Raw genomic sequence first — 22,765 nt, 5'->3', positions numbered from 1 at the left:
GAAGCTTTTAACCAGTACATTTTAAAAGCCTTTTATCAGTGTGTTTAACTCTTAAAGCTTAAAAAATGAAAATGTACACAAATTAGTGGGATTTGAAAATATATACATACATACTTATCACTTTGGGGATTTGGGGTTACTGAAATATGCAGACCTATTCATTAGTGGCTGTGCAAAACCGCCTCAGCAACAGCACACTGGACTGTGAGATACAATTCATGCTGAAGGCGTATATAAACTATTCTTTCTGACATTGATGAAAGACTTTGGGAGAATAAATATATCCTTGCTCACCATATCTTCCATTTAATGTGAGCGTTCTAGAGAATTACCCGTAGTTCTGTATGTTCTCAACAGCTTACAGAAGAAAGCATTTACCTTGAAACCAAAGTCAGCATTGTTATTAGTGTTAGCCCTTTCTATAGCGCTGAATCTGTCAAGCAACAATTTTACCCACTCCTGTCCTCACAACAGATATAACTGACCTGACAATACACTGTCCTGGTCTCTGTAGAGGCAAGGAAGGGGGAAATAACGACCTGATAATAAGACAGTTCACCCCAAAATCAAAAAAACATATTTTTCCTTTCACTTGGAGTGCTATTTATCAACCTAGATTGTTTTGGTGTTAGATACCAAGTGTTGGAGATGTCTGCCTTCTCTCTAATATAATGGAACGAGATGGCACTCTGCTTGTGGTGCACACTTCACTCTGCGCGGTGATATGGTGATAATAGTTCCCTCATAAAACTGCTCACAACAAGGTCTGTGGATTATCTTGAGAAACTGTGTCATGATCTCTGGGAAGAGACATTGCTATTGGGGTTTTTTAAATTTATTTTTTAGCACCAACAGCTGATCATGAACGCAAAACAAAATTTAAAGCATGGCATAAAAAACACAGAAAAAACTATGGTAAGGATTTGTTAATGTAATCTGCACATGAATAATATATATATTCTCTACATTAAGTCCACCAAATCCTTCTTGTAATGTAGCTCTTTGCAGGTTTCCACTCCGTTTACTCCTCAGAGCTACAGTCAGGACAAACTACAACCAAGCAGCCAGCGGCAAGTCAGTGTTTTTGTGTAGCGCAGCCTTGACATTTCATCAAAGACATCTACACTGAACTAGAGAACAGCAAGAAAAACAACAAAAACATCACTTCTGTTTAAAACTGATACACAACATATACATCATCTCTAAATGCCCATGTTTATTTATTATGCAATATATCCTTGGGTTCATTATTATGGCATTCTTGTGTGGGTTAACTTGCTTTTGGCTGTTTAGAAATAACAGCTCTTACCATTAGCATTCTGGTGTTAAGATACTTGATGTACATGCTACACCAGAATAACAGATAATAGGATGTGTCACTAACCCTACTGTATATATCCATTTGTAATTCTATGTGACTTCTGACATAGGCTCAGTACTCTAGGTACTTATCATCTTTTATAATAACTGTTCTTACTACGGCACAGTAGGTAGATAAATAAAAACTGTATCCACATACGCAACAGCTTGTTTTCAGTATTTAATGTCTGTCTCTTTATGGCTGTGTGCATATGTGTTTAAGTTTGGGCACAGCCGTGAATATCTTTGACTGCTTGTCTGTCCCACTGTGTCTGTGGATGTTTGAAGTATTCATCGCTATACTGTTTGCATTGGATTCCCATAAGACCATATTAAATTTTCAAAGTTAGATGAATCCAGACCTGACAGCAGTGAAGCCCCTCTCAGCTCAAACGGTAGCAGGAGTTGTACAAAAACCACTGCAGAAGTCCTACTTTTCAGTTCGTGGTCTGCCTGATTTTGCCTTACTGTTGCACAGTGGCTTTACAATACGGAAAGGATTAACAAGTGAGAGCCCATTTCTGTTGCCTGTAACAAGCATGCAAGTACAAGTATTGGCTTGACGTTTGGAATATTTCTTTATTTTTTTGTTATTTTTGCTGCCAATTTAATTATTCACTTCTCTGGTATTGCATTTTCAAACAAAAGAGAAAGATAGAACATAAAGAGAAGAGTTTGAGGCCGACATGTGCATGGTTGGAAACAACTATAATGGCTGCCACAGATGAGCAGTGCTCTCTGGAGTTGCGAGGACAGGGTGCATTTAAATGAGTTCAGTTCCTACTGTGCTGTGCCTGTGATGTCAGAGTGATTTACTTTGAAGGGTTTATGCGACTAAGGATTTTGCCGCCAAACAGATGAGATTCAGAGCAGATACTCTCCTCAAAGGTCCCATCCCATTGCTAACACAAAGCATACACACACACACACCCCACCACACCACACCAAGCACACATCATTAGATACAAAATGTCTCCTTGAAGGATATGTCTGGTGTCTGCTTCTACATTTTCTTATTGTCAGGAAATGAAAAGACAAAAACTAACACTGAATGATCTTACTTACAATTACTGACTATGTATCTAAAGCCTGACAGCCTATAACTCTGTCTGATAGACTTCCATTGTTGCCTAAAAACGATTAAAAACACATCAATGAGCCACATCGACCCGAGCGACCTGTTCCTTTTTTTTGCCAACACTAGCATTCTTTTAAGTTGATTCCACATCCTGCTGCCTCAATAGTGCATCAAATCCACAGCTGAAAATAGTCCACAACAAATTGCACCATTTCCTCCTGTTTGAGTCAAGTTTGCTCCAAAAAAAAGAGACAGACAAATTGTTGGCATTGGTCTTGACAGTATGAAGAATATAGAATAAATGGGACCATGAAGTCCACAATAGGTATAACAAGCAGGCAGAAACAGTCAACAGGAAAGCTGGATGATGAGGCAAAATGCAGACAATCATAACTGAAGGCAGGAAACGCTGGCTGAATCCAAATGCCAACCCTCTGGAGTTGCGGACTGAGCCCCTATGGACTTCAGCCGTACTTACTCTACAGTAACCGTAATCATGTCAAATCTGTGAAGGTGTGAGGCTGTAGAGTCTCTATAGAAGTCTCTGATGGACAGGCCTCAAGTCTGTTTCACTTGTTGCTGTCCAAACATTTGAGCAACAAGTCCAATCATGTATGCTTTGGTGGCAGCAGCACTTGCCTAAGTATTCATTGTACTCTTTACACGAGCATATATATCAGCTATATTACACTGCACAGCTTTTATAGGGTTGGCTACCATAAAAGAAAGTGCATTTATAATTACCTCTACAGTCTAGATTAGTCTGGTCAGATTTCTGTATCATGATGTGGTTCATCAACACTATTTCTGGATGACATTATTCAAGTAAGTTTTTAATACAGTTTTGCACATTCATAATAAGTGGGGTTTTTTCAGTTAGGATACCTGATTATGTGGTATTTTTTCTGTCCATTCCAATGGCTGAAAATTCTGAAGGCAGATCATTGCAGGAATCACTTAATAGTAAAACTGACAATAAATTATCTCAATAGACCTTTTCTTGTAAGAAAAAAAAGAGTTGATTTATTTTCCATGAATGGTTAACTCATATCTATATCTATCTATATGTGTGTGTGTGTGTGTGTGTGTGTGTATAATGACTAAGGTGATGCTTTTAAACACATTGCATATATATTTTGTATTGTATATATTATCGTCACTGCTCAAAATATCTTTTAATCCTGAAGTATCTCCAGACAACAGTATGTTGAAATTCTCCTTAGATGAATATTCTGTGTACATAATTAAAAGGATGTAACATAAGCAGATTTTATCATTAGAAAATCTAATTAGAACAGTATTTCTCTATTTAAACATCACTTCCGTATTCATATTCCAGTGACATTCAGGTCTCCCGTCCATTCCAGTGTATGGATTGCTATAAAACTTTAATATGATTTTTTTTGTAAGTAATATAAAATCTCATGTTTACTTTGAACACAAATTATGTACTTTAACAATATGGTAACTAGTAGGGCTGTCACCTTTTGGTCGGTTGGTCGTTTGATCGATATGCTCTTGTCTGACCAAATTGTCATTGGTTGGACAAGTGCTGGTTAATTTAACAAGGCTGTGAATCCACTAAAATGTTACTTTTGCCATATGAAAACTGCAGTTTTTGTTCAGCAGTGGATTCAGTAGCCTATTTGTCTTCTGTGATGGTTGGTCTTTGTGGTATTTGTCCCGCCTCTTTTCTACTTTGACTGAATGGGTGGTGACAGTGATGAGCCCAGCGTTTTACCCAAATAAAAACATTTTTCAACTCTCATTTTTATTCTGAAGATGGATAGATAATCTCAAGGGACATTTGAGGTCAGATTATATCACAATGGACTTATTTTACTCCAAAAAGACACAACAATTTAAGGCTGGGTTATAAATCCTCTGAAAGGGATAGGACTACACCGCCCTTGTTGGAGCAGCATGATGGCTAACATAGCTTCTGGGCTAAAAATACTGAATCTGTGTCTGACATGCAATGTTGTAGAGATATTTAACATTAGTAAAAGTATGTTGTACATGACATCCTCAACCGCAACTTCTAAAGTGTACAATATGTCAGAAAGATTTCATCAAACCTGTTCAATGTTTAGTAGTAAGACAACATACACGCTGCTCAGGTGCAAAAGTGTTACAGTGCGCAGATTATTTTCAGATATACTACATTTGAAATCACATTTATTTTCCACTTGAGGAATTCCACTTGCCTGAAAATGGAGATAACTTGCCTGGGCAAGTGTTAATGTCGAGCCCTGTGATAGGAAAACAAAAAAACAGCGCTTTCAGTGCACTGTGGCAATTTATTTATTCTGGAAATAACATGCAGATTTTTTCCCCCCATAGACCAATCGATTGGTTGAAGAGTAGGTAGAATTTCAGTTGATCCAAACTTTCTTTGGTTGATTACAGCCCTAATTATTAGATTTAAATGTTCCTTGCTCATCCTCATTGCCTCGGTTGGCCATGCTTGTTAATAAACGGGGTGTGGCTCTACTGCAGTTTACTTTAGATGATGTGGAACACTGTGATTGGCTTATAGACATCCCATTAAATAAGTTGATGCATTTGGGAGGAATCAGAGGACAGTATCATCGAGCTTGACATCCTACAAAAGTTATGTAAATTAGACAGGACAGGGGATCTCAACAGGTTAAAGCGGCTTTTGTACTCATGTAGGGGAGAGCAATGTGTCATGATTTACGAGGTGAATAATCAGTCTACTGAAGCAACAGCTAATGATGACCAATTGCAGTTTGAAAATGTAACATTATTCAATGCTGACGACCCAATTTGACTAAAATATTAATATCACTACTACCTGCATATATATTGCCTGAGCCTCTCTGAGGAGACTCTGCCAGTGAACCCTGTCTCTGTGTCGGAGGTCTGGAGGCTGAAGCATTTCCCTCCTCCTCCCTTCTTTTCTGCTGCAGCTCCAAGTTCTCTTTCTTATGGTTTTTTCCTCTTTTGTTCAGCTTTCACTGCACTTATGTCGCATTAAAGTAGTCAAGGTACGCATTACAGTGCACTGCATGTGAGCACCCATACATTGTTTGAGTACACATAACAATACGTGCAACAGTACACAATCTTCAAAATGAAAACGTATCTGTAGTATTGATTATTTAATATTGATCGGCCCATCCCTTGAAACAACTGGTTGTAGGCAAGACTAGAAACTTTTTGTCACACAAAATGTCATTAAGATAGCAAGGTTACATGTTGTCTCTGGAATGGAAAGGTATGGATTGAATAAATAAGCACACACACTAGAGAATTCATCTGCGTTAAATTATGTGTGAACAAAGTTGTGAAGCTGAAGTAGACCTGGAGTATCAGCACAATCATGGGGGGGGGGTCCTTGGAAGAAAAAAGTCTCCGCTGCAAGGGATCATTAAACTGAAAACTTTGAAAGCCCTTGTTATAGAGGACCAAATTCTTAAATAATGATGAGTCTCTTTTTTTTTAATGTCCCGTGGAACCCAGACAGCTTCGGTTCCCTGTAATGAAAAGAAGAACTGGGAAATGTTACCATTTATGTGTGATGATGATGAAAGTCAGAGCTCAGTAGTCAAGGCTTACACAGAGAAATGGAAAAGCTTCGGGGAGACCAAACATTTCATATCGTGTTGGGACTGCGAAAAAATCTTGTATGGCCTTTTGGAGAACTCTCCTGGCTGTTTTAAACTTAGGGGTCTGACCCAGCAGAAGGCTAGCATGCATAATCTATGACTGTCCTCATCACAGAGCTCCTCTCCCGCTTCCTGGGGAATAGATTTTGTATCCCCTGTGTAAAACGGGTGTCTCAGTCACAGACAAGGGTGCTACTGTTCTGCTCTGCTGTAGCTTACAAGCTCCCTGTCGCCGTCTTTTCTTCTCTGCACCAACTTTTCTCCTGAATTCTCTCTCTGTCTGTCTGTTATATACTCCACTCTTCCTGTCTCTTTGTCTGTGTCGTATCGCTCAAATGTACAGTATATATCTCATCACTAAGCCATACTACTTCCTCTCCGACTTCCATAATGTCTTTTGTTTTCTCCTTTTTCCTACAACTTGTGTTATCTCAAATCTATGTGCTATATATCTGCGTCTCCTCTGTGGCATCACGTCCGCGCTCCACCCTTGTGCCTTTCTGTCTTCATTCCGACCTACTTGCGTACCGTCTTTTTTTAAGTTTTTATCTCCGCCGCACTTAAGACTCCCTTGTCCCACTGTGTCATCTATCACCCGCCCCATCCATCTCACCATCTATCTTTTTTGTGTCTTCCCTCTCCACACAGCCATTCCCAACCTCCTCATAGCACTATCTGTCCTTTCCAAGAGCCATCCTTTTAGAAAATAATTGGGTAAGCCAACACTTTGAGGTCTCATTTTGACAGGATGACTTCACAACATAGTAGCAGAATGGCTTCCTCATGTTCGCTGTACTCATGTGCCTCTCCTTGCCCAGCTGCAGACAGTTATCTCATGTTTTCCTCATCTTTTTATTACTGATTTCACTTCACCGCTCCGAGCAATCTTTCCCTTTGCAAGCCATATTGGACCTAATTTATTTCGTGTCTCCCTGCTTTCACCTCTCCCTAGGCTCACGTCCCCGTGACTGCGGTGATCTGTACGCCAGTGGTCAGAGAGAGGACGGCATCTACTCAGTGTTCCCTGTTCACCACCCCTCAGGCTTCCAGGTCTACTGCGACATGACTACGGACGGAGGAGGCTGGACGGTGAGTCAGAGGAAAAGGCACACATGTATTACAGTGGACACACGCACATAAAGCTCATAAGCTGCATCTACCTAAAATAGAAACGTTCACTCAGTCGCCAGATTTTCACCAGGGTTATAATCAAGATGAAAAGGAAAACAGGAATGGAAGGGACCTGAAGGCCTTTTCACTGTCTGCTTTTTACAAATCTGCTTTATTTACTAAATAACCTCAACAGAGGAAAAACAAGATTCCCTGAGCATGAATCTCTCTAACTGCGACATCGGTTCCATTCAAATCACAGTCGTGCGGTACAAGAGGTCCTATACTGTTTTTCTGGGCACCTGCTGTGATTACAGTTGTACTGCCTTAGGAATCTCATGTATCAATCCGAAAAGGTCTCATCAAAGTTTTATCACAGAACAGCGAGGAGATCTTAAGCACAAGTTTCATGTGGACCCGTTTGAAAACAGTCCACTATTTTTTCTTTTTTTCATTTTGAAATACTAATTAGTCACATCTAAGGGAGAATATCATCAGGTAGAGTGCTGAAAGGAAAATAAATTAAGAGCAGCGAGGCAAAGAAACAGAGCAGTGAGAGACACAACAACACTAAAGAACATTCAGTGGATCATGATTTGTTTAGTAGGCTAAGTAAATAGTGCTTGCCTGGTCCAGACCTTTGAATCCACCCACTCCACTGAGATCAAGTTGACTGATTTTTCTGGCATTGTGAAATGAAACCGCGGTTTCTCGGTTGAAATAAAAAACAACCAAAGCGCAATGAGCGCTGTGGGGGCACTAACGGTTAGCCCCCAGCACCAGCACCAGTTATTACCAGGAGTAGTAACAGAAATGGCGAGCACTAGTCACACAACGTACAGTATTCTCAATCCCAATTCGTCACATATCGCCGCTTGTTCAGTGGACTTTTGATGTCTACATAGTCGTGTTAGGTTTTCTGGATGCATCCATGTTGACGTCCTGGGACACTGTGTCAATTTATGCCTGTTAGATGCATTGTGTCATTTCAAAATACATTTTGACAGGAAGTGTACAGTTACTACTCCTTAGATACATACAGTCTTGATCAAATAACCTTACAACACTGGTTAAACAGCTTGTATTTACGTTTATTTCCTTGTGCGAAAAACGCAGCATGGTTTGGCTCAACATTCATACAGGAAGAGAACAGCGGGCTCCTGGGTGAAAGTCCAGGGTGTTTGTTGGTCACCCATCACCAGCTGTGGCTCAGAGGTAGATCGGTGGCTCCTCCAGTCCGTATGCAGATACTGAACCCCAAATTGCTCCCGATGGCTGTTCCATCATTGTGTGAGAGCTTGTGAATAGTTACTGAGTAGCAGGTGGCACCTTGTACGGAAGTCTTGGCCACCAGTGTGTGAATGTATGAATGAATGGGTGAATGTGATGCAGTGTGAAAGTGCTTTGAGTGGTCGGAAGACTAAAGCACGCTGTACAAGTGCCGTCCATTTACCATTATCATTTCCCCCTCCCGTCCGCCCTACAGACACTTTCAACCTTTCATTATTTTCTGGCGGCATTTCAAACTCCCATTGTCTGGCTGCGTTATATATTGACTCTGACTGGCAACGTGTCAAATGCCACGAAAGTATGGCTATTCTTGTTGGTGTCTGACACAGAAATCAATTGTTCCACTCTTAAACCCCTGCAAAACCAGTATGTTTGCATGGCTATGCATCAGTGTGGACTTAACATGACGTTTTATTCAGGCAGATATGTTGGTCTCTATTATGATTAGGAAAACTTCAATCTTTCTCCCCAACAGAAATCAGTTAGAGTGGATGCAAAAACAGTGCCATAATCACGAGGGTAGAGATTCTAATGTAAGCTGTTACAGTGACAACTGATCTCATAGCATAACTAAATCATGGAAATCTAATATAAGTGCTGATGCTGAGATGTCTGTCCGGATATAAAGATGGGATAAGTTACAGCACTGTATAGGCAACACAAACTGAACAGCCAGCTCATGGAAAGACAGCTCCCATTTTGTATACTGCAAACAAAGTTGTCAAAGTGCCTCAAATTCAAGAACAAAAAACTCTTTCCATTATAGTTTGCAAATGTCTGACTTGTTTATGTTTTGCTTTTGTAAATCTTACATTCTTGTCTTTGTGTAATAGTATTTTGAAAGGATTTTAGACTCTTAAAAAGACAGCATAGAAAAATATAGTTAGAGTTTCTTTATGTGTCTTTTTTCCATGATCAAACATCTGTCAGTTGTCTGGCCTTGCTAAAGTAAACATAGTTGTTTAAGTGAGACTGTATACTGGAAGCACTGTGTCTTTTGGGAATGAGAGACAGCGAGGTGAACAAACATTGACACAGAGCTGTTTGAAGTTATATTTGGAAGTGTGGTTTAGATGTATTTTACTGTGAGAGTGCACATACACTCACACAAACACCAGCTTACTGGTTAGAGCCATTTATTTCCCTTTGTTCTGAAGTATACTGTAGCAGTCCTCTGGGAAAGGAGAGCAGTTCTTAATAGAAAACGAAGGCCTTGTAACGCTTAAACAGTTTGAAATTTCAGTTACATGAATCACAACTTTTTTTCTACAGGTTGTGATGCATTTTAGTAAAGCACCCAGGGGCTGATTTTGGAAACTGTCCAAAAGTATTCAGGGATTGATTTGCAAGATCTGTAGAATGAACTGTTATGGAAATCATGTCTGGTTCTTTAAAGTCATTCAAAGTGATACAAGCTGCACAAAAACTTGCTTTAACCCTTTAAAAACATCCACGGGAGATTGTTGTTGGCATAATTCTGTTCAAACAGATCTAAAATAAGAACCATGATAGCTACAGCATTCATTCTTTCAGCAGCAGAAAGCTAAGGCTTCCTCTTCCCCGTCATCATGTCATAACCTTATGTTGCCTTACCTTACATGCCGTGGAAATGTGGTATTTTGCTGTAATTACAGTTATTTTTTTCTGCAATGGTTATAGGAAAGTGCCGTTTGCCTAATCCTGTATATATATCCATATAAAATAAAAACCATAGTAACTGGAGCATTAATTCCTTTTGCAGAAGACAGCTAAGGCTTCTGTCTTCCTGTCATCATGAAATTTCCTGATGTTGCCTAGCCTTATGTGCAGTGCATATTTTGCCTGTATTATTCCAGAATTTCCGCATAAATTTCCCTGTTATGTGAACATCATTGTTTGCATAATCCTGTATATATTAATCTAAAATAAAGATCATAATAGCTGGAGCCAAGGCCAAGGCCTTTGTCTTTCTTGACATGATGCAGTACGCTCATAATGACATCATTGTGCTACATTATTTGTGGTGCAAAAATGTGCGGGGGCACCAAAGGAATGAATGATGATTCCATCAAAACTCCTTTGTACTCTGCCCATAAAAAAATTAACTTAACTCGAAAAATTAGTAATGTACATGCCGTAAAACGTCAGTTAAAAGCCTAGTCCCAGTTAAACATCCAGTCCCTTTTGCTAGCCCTGCGTGGCTACACACCTTGTTGTTGAGTTGTGAGTATTGTTTTAACAGGATAAAGTGGTGTTGGGTCAGTTTGTCGGGTGCCATAATCCTTGAGTGCTGTAAAAAATACTGTCATTACTCTCTCTCTGATGCCTTGTCTGTCAGAGCTAGACTAAATGAATGACTTGTAATAGATATGTTATTCGAAGCCTAATTTTTATACAAATATTATTCATACTGGTTCAAATAAACAATTTGATTGTTTTTCCCATCTTTGCTGAGCAACAGTTTTGCATAAAAGGAATTACATGCCTGTCCCATATAAACACCTGTTGACTTCAGTGATGTAAGCAAATAATACTCCAGGCTGCTAATTGAAGTTTTACGGTAGTTCAAATAAGTTACTGAGTGTTACGAAGTATTTTATTTATGTTTCTGCTTTTAAAATTCTTTTGGCTCAATATGTGTTGTGTTGCTATTTTGGAAAAATCTTATGAAAAAACGTCCAATTTTTGTATTATATTTAATAATGACAGAATTTCAATACTTTCATCAATTATTATGGTGTATTGACTTACATAATATTTTAGCTTAGGTTGTACAGATTTTATGGACATGTAGCATTTGAAGATACATCACAATAGGCAAAAATACAAATGTAGGCACTGGTGGAACATTTTTGTTGCAGAGTTCACAGGGTTACGGGAATGAATCAGTGTACTGCATTTAGGTATAAAATCAAATCTATCTTCTTTCATCTTGAAGGTGTGATGCTGTCTTGTTGACAACATTTTCATGGATATTTTAAAACCACTTAGTATGGACATTTGAGGCCATCCTACCTTGAATGTGTGAAAATCCTGTAAAGGTGTAAAAATGTCTCCATATTTTCAATGACAATGATTCCTCAAACCTGTAAACAGCTTTGCAAGCAATCTTTGGCTGCAAACACATGCAAATGTGCTTGTCTGTGATTTCTACTGTTCTGGACTTTTAACACAGTTGGGCTACCATCCATGCCTCCCCAAAAAGAACTGTGAAGTATAATAATTATACTAAGAAGAAGCACAGAAAAGCTTAACATGTTTCCAAAGCATTCTGCCTACATTATATTGTTCTTCCACTGCAAACGCATACAGCACATATCAAACTTTAACTCAAGTCAAGACAGTGAATCGTGTGTGTATGTGTGAGCGCTTGTAAATCGGTGACTAACTGTGTGAGATAGGCAAGGTCGTACCCTCCTATCATCAAATAAAACGAGACCGTCAGAGTGACAGAGTGCTTAGCACAGCATGATGGAACAGAGCTACATACCAGACTGTCAGTGGGTAAATGCTTATGTGTGCGTGCTTGTGTGTGTGAGTGAATTAATGTTTGTGCCAAAGTGTGTGCACCCATACAAAAATAGCTTGCGAGTGCGAGGATGCTTTTACATAGAGCTCCGTTCCCTTTTCACGCAACGCACAAGTGTTAAGTAACGGCTCTTTGCATATTGTCCTATAAAAGGATTTACACAGCAGCTCAGATTGGAGTGATAATGCAGCAGTTACTGATCCTGCCTGGTGTGTTGAGCTGATTGCGATAACGCTTGAGCCTCATTAAGAGATCAGTGTGGTGTGATCCAACAGGGACAGGTAGGGAGACGGGATGCCTGGTGAGTTGAGTGGCTTACTGTCTGTCTGGCGGCTGAGCTTAAATAAGGAATGAGCCATATGCCGCCACCTCATTAGCATACTTTGACATACCGTAGCACTGTTGCAGAGGCTGCTGCAGACAGACTGAGAGATGAGCGGGTTACTTAGAGGAGGGAGGGAACAAAGGGGAGGAGAGAGTACGATACAAAGAAGAGAGTGCCCGATGAACACACTAGAATCTGATGTGGAGAGGAAGAGAAAGTGAGACAAATAGACAAACACAATAGGAGAACAGCAGTTTCCTTTTTTTCCCTCTGTACTCTGAAATGGATTAATTCAGATGTGGCCTACGATTAAATCTTTCTATTGTATTTGCAGTAAAATGGTAGGCCTTAGGGAGCCTCTGGGATAATACATCTGTCTTAAGTAATGGTGACAGGAAAAGACCAGGACACTAGATTTAGATGTCAATCAGCAGAACTGTACCATCAGTCAGTGATGACCTTTGCGAGGATGTTTGTTCATATGTCTTTTCATATGTCTACATCAATGTGATCTCACAGAAATACGAAATGATCACAACCTCTGAGCACCACATCATGCGATGGTGGTACACACTGTGCTGAAATTGCATGGTGGCAGCACTGTTGGGTTTAGGCACCCACATTACTCAGCTGGGTTTAGAAAAAGATCATGTTTTTGGTCAAAATAACCAGTTTATTACATACAGGGCAACATAATTGGTTTTAGGCCTTCAGGTACCAAAACTACTTGGTTAGATTTAGAAAAAGATCATATTTGCGGTTAAAATAAGTAAGTTTGTATCCTACTGAATGCAAATATGTCATAAAAAAAATATAAATATGTCACGTGACAAGTATGTTAAAGTAAAAGAAGTCTATAGCCCTTTTTAGATAGGAGTTGTGCAAATTTGCAGGGAAGCCCAATCAGTCTTTTTTCAGCATTGGCAGTATAAAAACAAAATCGGTGAGTGCGGCAAAATGCCGCCTACTTTTGTTTATATGTTTATGTAAAATGCGCCTTTTTCGGGGCAATGGGGGGCGTGAGCAAGTAACAAAACCTTTAGCTCAGCGTGTGATGTAAACAGTGATGTGGGAGGGAAGCCGCGGCTAGTCAGTCCTTCGGCGATTCTCTCGTAAATTGGCCCGTTCTTCACCATTCCCGTCATCTGATGGTTAATGGCCTCTTCGTTTGTGAGGGCAAGGAGGGCGCACAATTCCTTGTCTCCCCAGTTGCTCATCTTTACAGTGTCTGTCAGGTTTGTGTTTCCCTCTTGCTCTTGCTGCTCGCTAATTCCTGCTATCAGCTGTTTCCTGTTTATCCACCACCAGTGGCTCGCACATGCGGCATCATCAATAGCTCCTCCCACAAGTTTTCAACAGCCCCTCCCGTTGCGGAAGGCCACTTCAGTCTTTTTTATACTAAAAGGGTTCCACCAATATGTCTACCCTACGAGGCGGAAAATTGGGCACCTCGGATCAACTCACCAATCCGGCTCTGTGTGTCTAAACGCTCACAGCTTGCCGGCAAAACGGCCCAACATTCGCCGAAAATCTGGCAGTGTAAAAGGGGCTTATGTTGACTTTTAGTTTCACACTGGACTTGAACTGTGATCTCCTGGCGCAAAGTCCTTTGTTTGTTGGCCCATCCATCACCTCGACCTCCTTATTTGGTGGTGGTGGTGGTGTGGACATGTATTTTTTTGAGATTACATGATGGCAGCACAGTTAGGGTTTAGGCACCAAAAACCACTTGGTTAGGTTTAGAAAAAGATCCTGTTGTCAGCTAAGATAACTACATTTGTATCATTTGGAATGTAAGTATGTTATATAATGTGATGTAAATACATGAAGGACATAAGTATGTTAAGTTACAAGATAAAGAAGAAGTCTCCTGGCTGAAAGTCCTGTGTTTCGTGATCCATCCATCACCTGGAGCGCCTCTGTGTGTGGACTTTTTCCCTTTTTATACTACCCAGTCGGTCATAACATTAACATGTGTCCACCACGACAAAGGATCCAGATTGACCTTCCATTGGCATTATTTTCATGGTGCTGGCACACAATTTCAACACAGTACACTCCACCACCATGTAATTCGGTGTTAAGAGGTAGTAGTCATTTCACATAGTTCTGTGACACCAGGTTGGTCCACATCTCTATACAGTAACCAAATCCACTGGTGCTCACCAGACATTTGTTTTGCATGTGTGGGTACTTTAATGCCTTAGTGCACGTACAGAGTTTGTGTTTCGTTGTACCAGTGCCCCACAAGATTTGCTTTACTTCTAAGAAAATGTCTCAAAAAAATCCATGAGAGACCATCAGCCTTTGCAAAAGGCAACAATTTCTGTTATCAAAGAAACTACTTTCCGTAATGCTCTACAGGATGCACAATCAAACAGTCTAAACCAACCCACCCACAATGGCCCACTATCTAACTTTGTAAGTAAGAAATTAGCTTTTAAAACCAGGCGATTTCATTATAGGGCTACACACTGAATAATACAGCAAAGTAGTAGCTTTCCACCTGATCATCCATTCTATAAATTACTCAATGCTGGATTTCTACATAAATGATAGCGCTGCCTCATCAACAGCTTTGCTGAATGTATTACGTTGTAAGATAGAACTGTTTCTTCCATGGTTCAGGAAAAAAGATGACTGTATACCATGCCGCCAGGTTGGAGAGAGAAGAGAGAAAGAAAGATAGGGGACAAGAATATAAGAGGAATTGTATGGTTGTATGTCATAGATTTGGGGGATCAGAAAGACAAATCTATAGTAATGGGTAAAGCGTGCTACCTGGATTTTCTTGGCTGTATGGATGCCGAATATGAGCCGCCGGTGACATCAGTGTAGTCACAGGAACATAGGGAAGAACATCCTCCAGGGCATTATGACTCATAGATCATATATAACTGTATGTCTATATTTTCCCTTTTTTTATGTGAAGATAAACAAGGATAAGCAAAGTAGGTTTCTAAGAAACTCCCTGGCTATCTTTCCAGAGCCATAACTTCTTCAAACACAGTGCCAGGTGTTTATTATAGACCCGTAAGGTTTGCCAGATCATATATTTTGCTTTGTGCACAGAGTTTGCTTTATGGAGTTGGCCAGACACAGAGACAACAGATACCATAGCATGTAGTAAAATATGGAGATTGATTTTAAGCTTACAATCATTTTGTCAGCTGTTGGGAGTCAGGAAATTCAAATGTGGGCACAGCTGTGTATCTTGAGTAGATTTGTGGTGGGTGGAGTGAGCAGTAATTACCATCCTGTCAATCAAAGCAGACACGACCCTGAACAAAAGCCCTCCTCAAAGTGAGACTATGTAACTTTTGGAGGAAGAAATAACAAAATCTCCCTCATTCAAATGAACAGTTGAATTCATGAGCAAGAAAATGCATCATTTCTCAGTTCAATATGATTAGGTATTCTGCCATTATAGCCTGCGTGGTGTGGTATGACCAGAAGAGGTTGCTAACTTTAGTTGGATGCTCTGTAACTAACATAAGTGAGTACAGTCTTGGTGTATGTCGTGCAGTGGAAGCAATCTGTCCACCAGTAGAGATTTAGCAATGCTATTTCTTCCGTGGGAGCTATTTGTGACAGGCTGCAAAGCAGGGCTGGATTCTCGTGTGATCTTGTGATTCTCATGTAATCTCACTAATCCAGCTACCTCGCAAGGTAATGTGATTTGGATATTAAAACCTGTAACAGTTGAAATTAACATTGTCAGGAACCTTAACGCTTCCATTTTGAAAGAATTTTAGTTTTACTGTTTTGAATCTTTGGTATTTACCTCAAGGGTTCTCTCATGTGAGGCAGGTGGTTTTTTATGTGTTTTCATGTATAGAAGGTCCAAAGAAAAGAAGAACATACTCAAATGTAATGAAGTATAGTATGGTATGGTTATTTTAAACCATGTCTTAAGTCCTATTTGCACAGGACTTGTATTAGGGGACCTCGTGTGATTTAGAATGAACCGTCCCCCTATGTCTGTGTTTGGTACGATCCGTTCACAGCAGATAAGCAACATCTGTAGTTAACTCAAATTTACTGGCATTATCCCCATAGCTATGATGTCATGGCATAGGTGTAGTGCTGCTGGAGCACACCCGGAATGACACTCCACCACTGTTTTTCTCCAAGTGAGGAAATAGATTATTCACAGTTCGCATACCGATTATCCAGTCGAAATTCAAATATATTTTTTTAACACTAGAAGATCCATAAAGTGTATGTCATGCAAGAGAGATGAACTGAGTTAAATGAAGGTAAACATTCCACCTTAAAAGTTGCGGTAGCTGCTGTTAGCCTTTGAGTGGCACAGTTAATATATAGTCAGCTAACTGTATATGAGTATGCATCTGTCGCGCTGGGTTATTTTTACTTTAATACAGTCTAAGTCACTAGACTACTGTGTTCAGTGTCTATTTGAAGAAGAAATAGGAAGTGAACAAAGGAGAGGAGAATTAGTACAGGTTGATGTGGATGGTTGTCAGAGGTTGGTCAGGTTTTCTCCACTACCATGACTCACACCCTAGAGATTGTGACCACAGAGGTAGGAGGAATGAGAGCAGATAGGAAATAAAAGAGAAAAAAAGCTGTCATTACAACGCCCCAAGCTCCTTCAAGACACACGCACAAATAAAACACTAACAGAAGAAAGTATGTTGGACTACAGCAAAGAAACATACATGTCTACATACAGTAAATTTGTGTTCATATGTGCTTACAGACCCATTCAATCACACACACACACACACACACACACACACACACACACACACACTGAAATATGTATACACACGAGCCCACACTCAGATAAAGTAATCCTTTGGGCGTGTGGTCTACCTGTTTTGGTAAAGGGAGATTTCCAGTGCCTTTTAAACACAGCCTCACGGCTTAGGGTAATGTCTTCTATTATTACTATTTTATTTGTTAAAAGGAAGGGACTAAAAATGACCATGGCATAAATAATGAATGAAAGTAGATATATCAGAGTGCCGTGTGGGGCTGCATTATCAAATGGTGCTTTTATCAGGAGTACTGCAATCACTCTCAAATATTCAATTCAGCTAAGAACTGAAATGTAAAAGTTTTAGATTGAATGTACGATTGTGTGCATGTTGTATCCCTCCTTTAGAGGCTTGGAGTGCCTTTTGAGCATTTCAGAGTGTACGGTATGGGCTTTTTCAGTATCTCTATCTGGCCCACAGACTCTTCAATATTTCATCTCTGTTAGTTTATTGGTTTGGAAAAAAAAGTAAATCCAGGATGGCTGTTTTTGCAGTTGTGTCTTATCTGTAAATGTTTTGTAAGGCAGGGAAATTGAAAACTTCAGAGAACAATCTAACTTTTGTTCGGAATATAATTGTTTTCACAATGTTTACAGACAGTGTATTGTGTAGATGTTCTTTTTTTCTTACTTTATAATTTATTTTTAGACAAGAATGTCTGTTTGTGCCCTAATTAACTGGCATTAGGAGACAGTTTATTTAGTGGTGCTGAGAGAAAGCATGAACTGTCTACCAGCAGCATTATCACAGGTAGTGTCAGACGTGTCCTTTAGGATATTAGTGCCATTAGCCGGAGGTTATGTGAGGAAAGGTTACAGCTATGTGATGGCTGCTTCAGGAGCGTTCACTGATTTTAGATCTAATCTCTGGTACATGTGCAGGCACACTAATAGGACTCCCAGTAATGTCACTGACCTGTATATGTTTGGATGTTTTATATCCCGTTTTTTTATGTCGTGCAAAAGAAGCACTGTTACTGTGAGAACTCAGTAGAGTACACTGCCTCATCTTTTAATCAGTGTAGGCATATTTTGGTTTACAATTTACATTTTCTTGATTTTATTTTACTTTCTTTATCTCAGCCCTCGGGATGGCAATATCAACAGGCAGTCGATTGCTTTGGCAGCTGCTGCATGGATTTATTTAATAACATTTTGTTTAGACATTCATGTGCCCAGAGGATGAATCCTAATGACTTTTGTGATCCCTTTACTTTTTTTTAATGCCACCAGCTGGTCAAAGTGTCACATATCCAGTGAAATATCTCATCATCTACTAGATAGATTTGCAAATTTTATACATACCCCCCAGAAAATGAAGCCAACTGACTTTGGTGTTACCCTGACTTTATAGCACCAACATGAGGCTGACACTTGCAGTTCTGAGTGAGACATTGCAACAAAAATAGCCATGAAATCTGGTACAGACATTTTTGTCCCCTTTGGTATGAATTATAATAACTTTTCCTAACTTCTACTCCGGCGTTATCATCGTAAGATCAGCTGTAGCTGTATTCCGTGTTTAGCACTATCATAAAATGTTAGCAGCCACCTACTAAACATCAGCATGTAAAGGTTGTCAATGTGAGCTTGTTAGCATTTAGCTGCCTCGGCACAGCCTCACAGAGCTGCTAGCATGGCTGTGGTCTCTGATGTGTTTATTTATGTGACTCCATAGGCTACTTATACTTGCTATTTGAAGAGCAAAAGTGCATTCACACTGACAAGTACAGCAAAATGGAGAGTACCCGGTCAAAAAACTTGGGTGTGAAACACTAGACACTTCTCACCGTTGATGCTCATCACCTTGTTTTTGTAGGGGAAGGGGAGATATCACCAAACTTGTGAAAAATTGCAGCCAAGGAAGCTGCTGTGGTTCAGAACGCGGCCCGGGCCACATTTTCCTGACCGAACCCGACCCAAGTCTGAGACAGTTTTAACCGAACCCGACCGAGCCCGACCTGACTAGTTTTAAACTTTCCTGATAGCAGGTTTTGTCTAGAATCCTCCTTTTTCATTAGTTCAGTCTGAATATTTACCGCCTCCTGCCTGAAATGAAACTATCGGCCTATGTTGCGTTCAGGCGTTGTCACGTACATAACAAATTCCAGCACTTGAATGGGCCACAGCAACATCTCAAGTGGGCCGAACCCAAACTGAACCCGAGAAAAATTTCTGATTTGTTATCCGGACACGGACTGACCCGTCGGGTTCTGACAGGTCCCACTGGGCTTGGGTAGGGTATCCACACTCTACTATGGTTGAGGTTGCTCCGGTGAACATGTGGGCATTATTTTGCCATGGTCAAATGTTGGCAGTAATGCTCCATCCAGTTTGACATTAAGAAGAAGAATTTGTCCTACAGTCTTCATTTCCATTAAGGGCAAACATCGGGTGTTCGATTTGAGACAACATTAGCCTGTCGAAATCCACGCACTACCCAACTAATACCTAGTGTACACAATGTCCTACATGGGAGTGTGATAATGGAAGTATCCAAATTGGGTCACAGCAGTAGTCCTTTTTTTCTTAAATTGTACAAATACCCTGCTATCAGTTATGGGGATTGAATTATTTAGTTGTTAAATTTAGTTTCAGTTGGAGTTTCAAGTGATTATTATGGATGATATTATGCCTATCAGTTATGATCTTTCTTTTTGTCCTGCTACCAGTGTGATACTAAGTCTTCCCCTGCGCTGGGTCTTTGTCATACCATGACAGATTTAAAAAAAAAATAAATGTTTAAAAAGCTTTAGCTGAAATCTACCTGTGCTAATGTGGCTTCTCTTAATCCTTTAACCCAATAAGGAAAACCTGGTTTCTTGGTTTTCTATGGTGTTTGAAAAATCAGGTTACTGCTGAAAGCCAGGAATAATCTTTTTACTTAAGTACATGTAAATGCAGAAATTGTGTTTACATGTGTGAGAGGGAGTTTGAGAGGGAGAGAGAAAGAGTGTTTGTGGATGACTGTGTCTCTCCTTCTGTTCTCGTTTGCTGCTGCTGTGTCCAGAACACATCTGTCTTTCTGATAGGATTATAAAACATTCACCAACAGATGTTTGCAGTCCCCTTTGAAGATAGCAATTCTGCAGACTGCCGTGGATTTATGAGTGCTTTCATCAGACAGTGCTGAATTTGTCACCATATCATCAATATTCTTAACAATGTAATGAAATTGTTAGCAATTCCTCTGCCCGTCTGTCTTAATCTATCTAAAATCTATGAAATAAGGCAGCTTTCAGAGTTGATTCTATTAGCCTCAACGCATGTTTTTCTTTATTTCTGTATTTTTCCATTTTTCCTTCTCTGTAATTCTGTGTCTCATTAATCACTCTCTGAAGATGTTACAAATTATCTTCAGTTAGTCGGTATAGAGCAGCGGTACCAAGTGACATCTGCTGCCAAAGCACCAAACATATAAACATAGAGTGCGCACAGTGTGTACATGCCAGCAGCTAACAAGCTATTGGCACAGTTCCTATGTTCCACCCAGTCACATGCCAGATTGTAAATCTCCCCCAATCAGCTTCAGAGTGCTTCTGTTGATTCTTCCCTGTGTTCTGGTCTGTCAGTCAGGGTGTCCGTCTGTGCACGCTGTGGGCTCCCAGTAGTTGTCAGAAAGCTTGCTGAAGAGCTTAAGGCAGCTTGTTAAGTAGCCTTCATCTACTGCAGAGATTACAGGGAGCTTAATGTGATCATGCCAATGCAAGCCCTTTAGCAAGTGCTGGGTGAGATGGTTAAGGATCAGAGATTTTCTTGTTAACACTATTTGGCTAATTTACCTGATGTAATTGTTTGTGGGTTGAAAGAGTTTAGCTATAACTGTGACTGAATACTTATCATTTGCAGTTTGGTGTACTGCAGTGGCAAATCTTCCAATCCACTCCAATTCCCAGTGGAGAGCATTTGAGTAAGAGAAAATGAAAAGGCAAAGGCCATCCCATCTTGGGCACAGTATAAAACAAGATGAAGACAAAATCTGCTAATTTGCACATAGCGTAATCTTTTATTTATTTATTTTTTGCCTCTGCGCCGGGAATAGTGGTGGCGAGAGGCATTATATTTTCGGATTGTCTTGTTTTGACCATGATATCTCAAGAACACCTCGAGGGGATTTCTTCACATTTGACACAAATGTTCACCTGGACTCAGTGAACTGATTAGAATTAGGTGGTCAAAGGTCAAGGTCACTATGAACTTGCATCTGTCACATTCTTGTGAATGCAATATCTCAAGAATACCTTCACGAATTTTTTTCATATTAGCCACAAACATTCACCTAGACTAAAATATGGGCTGATTAGATTTTGGTGCACAAAGGTCAAGGTCACTGTGACCTTGCATCTATTAAATTCTTGTTAATGTGATATCTCAAGGAGATCTTGAGGAAATTCTTCCAAATTTGGCACAAACATCCACCTGGACTAAACAATGAACTGATCAGATTTTGGTGGTCAGAGTTCAAGGTCCCCGTAACCTTGTGTCTTAAATTCTTGTGAACGCAATACCTTAAGAGGATATTTCCTCAAATTTGACACAAACATCCACTTAGACTCAAGAATGAACTGATGAAAATTTTGTGGTCAGAGGTCAAGGTCACTGTAACCTCACATAACGTGTTTTTGGCCACAACTCAGGAAGTAATTTGCTAATTATGACTAAATTTCACACAGTTTCTCTAATAGGATATAATGATAAAGCAAATGACATATCCTAAAGGTCAAAAGTCAACTTCATTTTAACATGGTAATGTTCTGCAGAAACACTTTTCGAGCCATTATTCAACGCCACAACTCAGGTACAGAGATACAGAGGGGAGATATTTGGTCAGATACTTAATTGGTGACTCTAAGCTTGGGTGTCCACCTTCAAACTGTGCTGATTAGATAGATCCTCTGTGCTGCCAGGGGAAGATATGTGTAAAGCATCTATGTTCTCACAGTCATGGACGTAAATTGTAAGTGCAACTTGACTGGTTTACAGAGGCATACAACTGCAAGGGGGTAATTTATTTAGAAACTACTTTATCATTATTGATTTTTAGTGACATTGTTTATCTGTGATGATTTCTCATTAGCTCGTATTGTTGTTAGTGATAAATCAATAAATATAAAACATAATGATAATATTTGGTGGGGGGGGGGCAGGGATAGCTTGCCTATAGGGCGCAAAATGTATCAGGTCTGGCATTGGTATACTGTGAGTACTTTTATATATGCATGCATTTACATGTCAGGCTGTTTTTCAGATTCTTTTCTGCATAGATGTTGTTTTCTTTGACAAGCTGCACTGGGGTTGCAGTTCTGGAACACAGGTCTTGCTTTTTTTAGGCGAACTGTCACAGAGTTCTCTTGACTGGGGAGGAAGAATACATGAGACTTTTAAGTGCCAATACTAAGTTTATGGTGCCTTGCTGACTCAGACACTCTGACAAAACATGTTACAGCAACCACTCTCCCCCTCAAAAGTACTTTTCTTCATCTGTATGGCCTGTCTGCTTTTGTGCTGTACTATGTTACAATGCACCAACAACAACGATGATGTTGTAGAGAAAGTGAGCTGTCTGATCAACTTTAGCTGTTCAACTTGGCACCTTTCAGATACAGTGGTGACAGTGAGGGAACATTGAGTGTATGTCATTTGAAGTTTTACTTTCTAAGACTGGAGATAATTTGGTGCA

General features: G+C 39.9%; 1 protein-coding gene across 2 annotated transcripts in view; it reads left to right on the top strand.

Annotated features, from left to right (window-relative positions):
* The window catches only part of fibcd1b (fibrinogen C domain containing 1b), a 152,762-nt gene that overhangs the window by 71,357 nt on the left and 58,640 nt on the right, over positions 1 to 22,765 (top strand). For both annotated transcript variants that reach the window (XM_033647333.2, XM_033647334.2), the window contains one exon: positions 7,022 to 7,158. In XM_033647333.2, coding sequence (XP_033503224.1) covers positions 7,022 to 7,158 — 137 coding nt within the window. The remainder of the gene's footprint in view (positions 1 to 7,021; positions 7,159 to 22,765) is intronic.

This window comes from Epinephelus lanceolatus, chromosome 19, assembly GCF_041903045.1.
Source record: "Epinephelus lanceolatus isolate andai-2023 chromosome 19, ASM4190304v1, whole genome shotgun sequence".
NCBI lineage: Eukaryota > Metazoa > Chordata > Actinopteri > Perciformes > Serranidae > Epinephelus > Epinephelus lanceolatus.
Note: the sequence above shows the minus strand (reverse complement) of the source record. Positions and strands in the feature narration are given on the sequence as shown.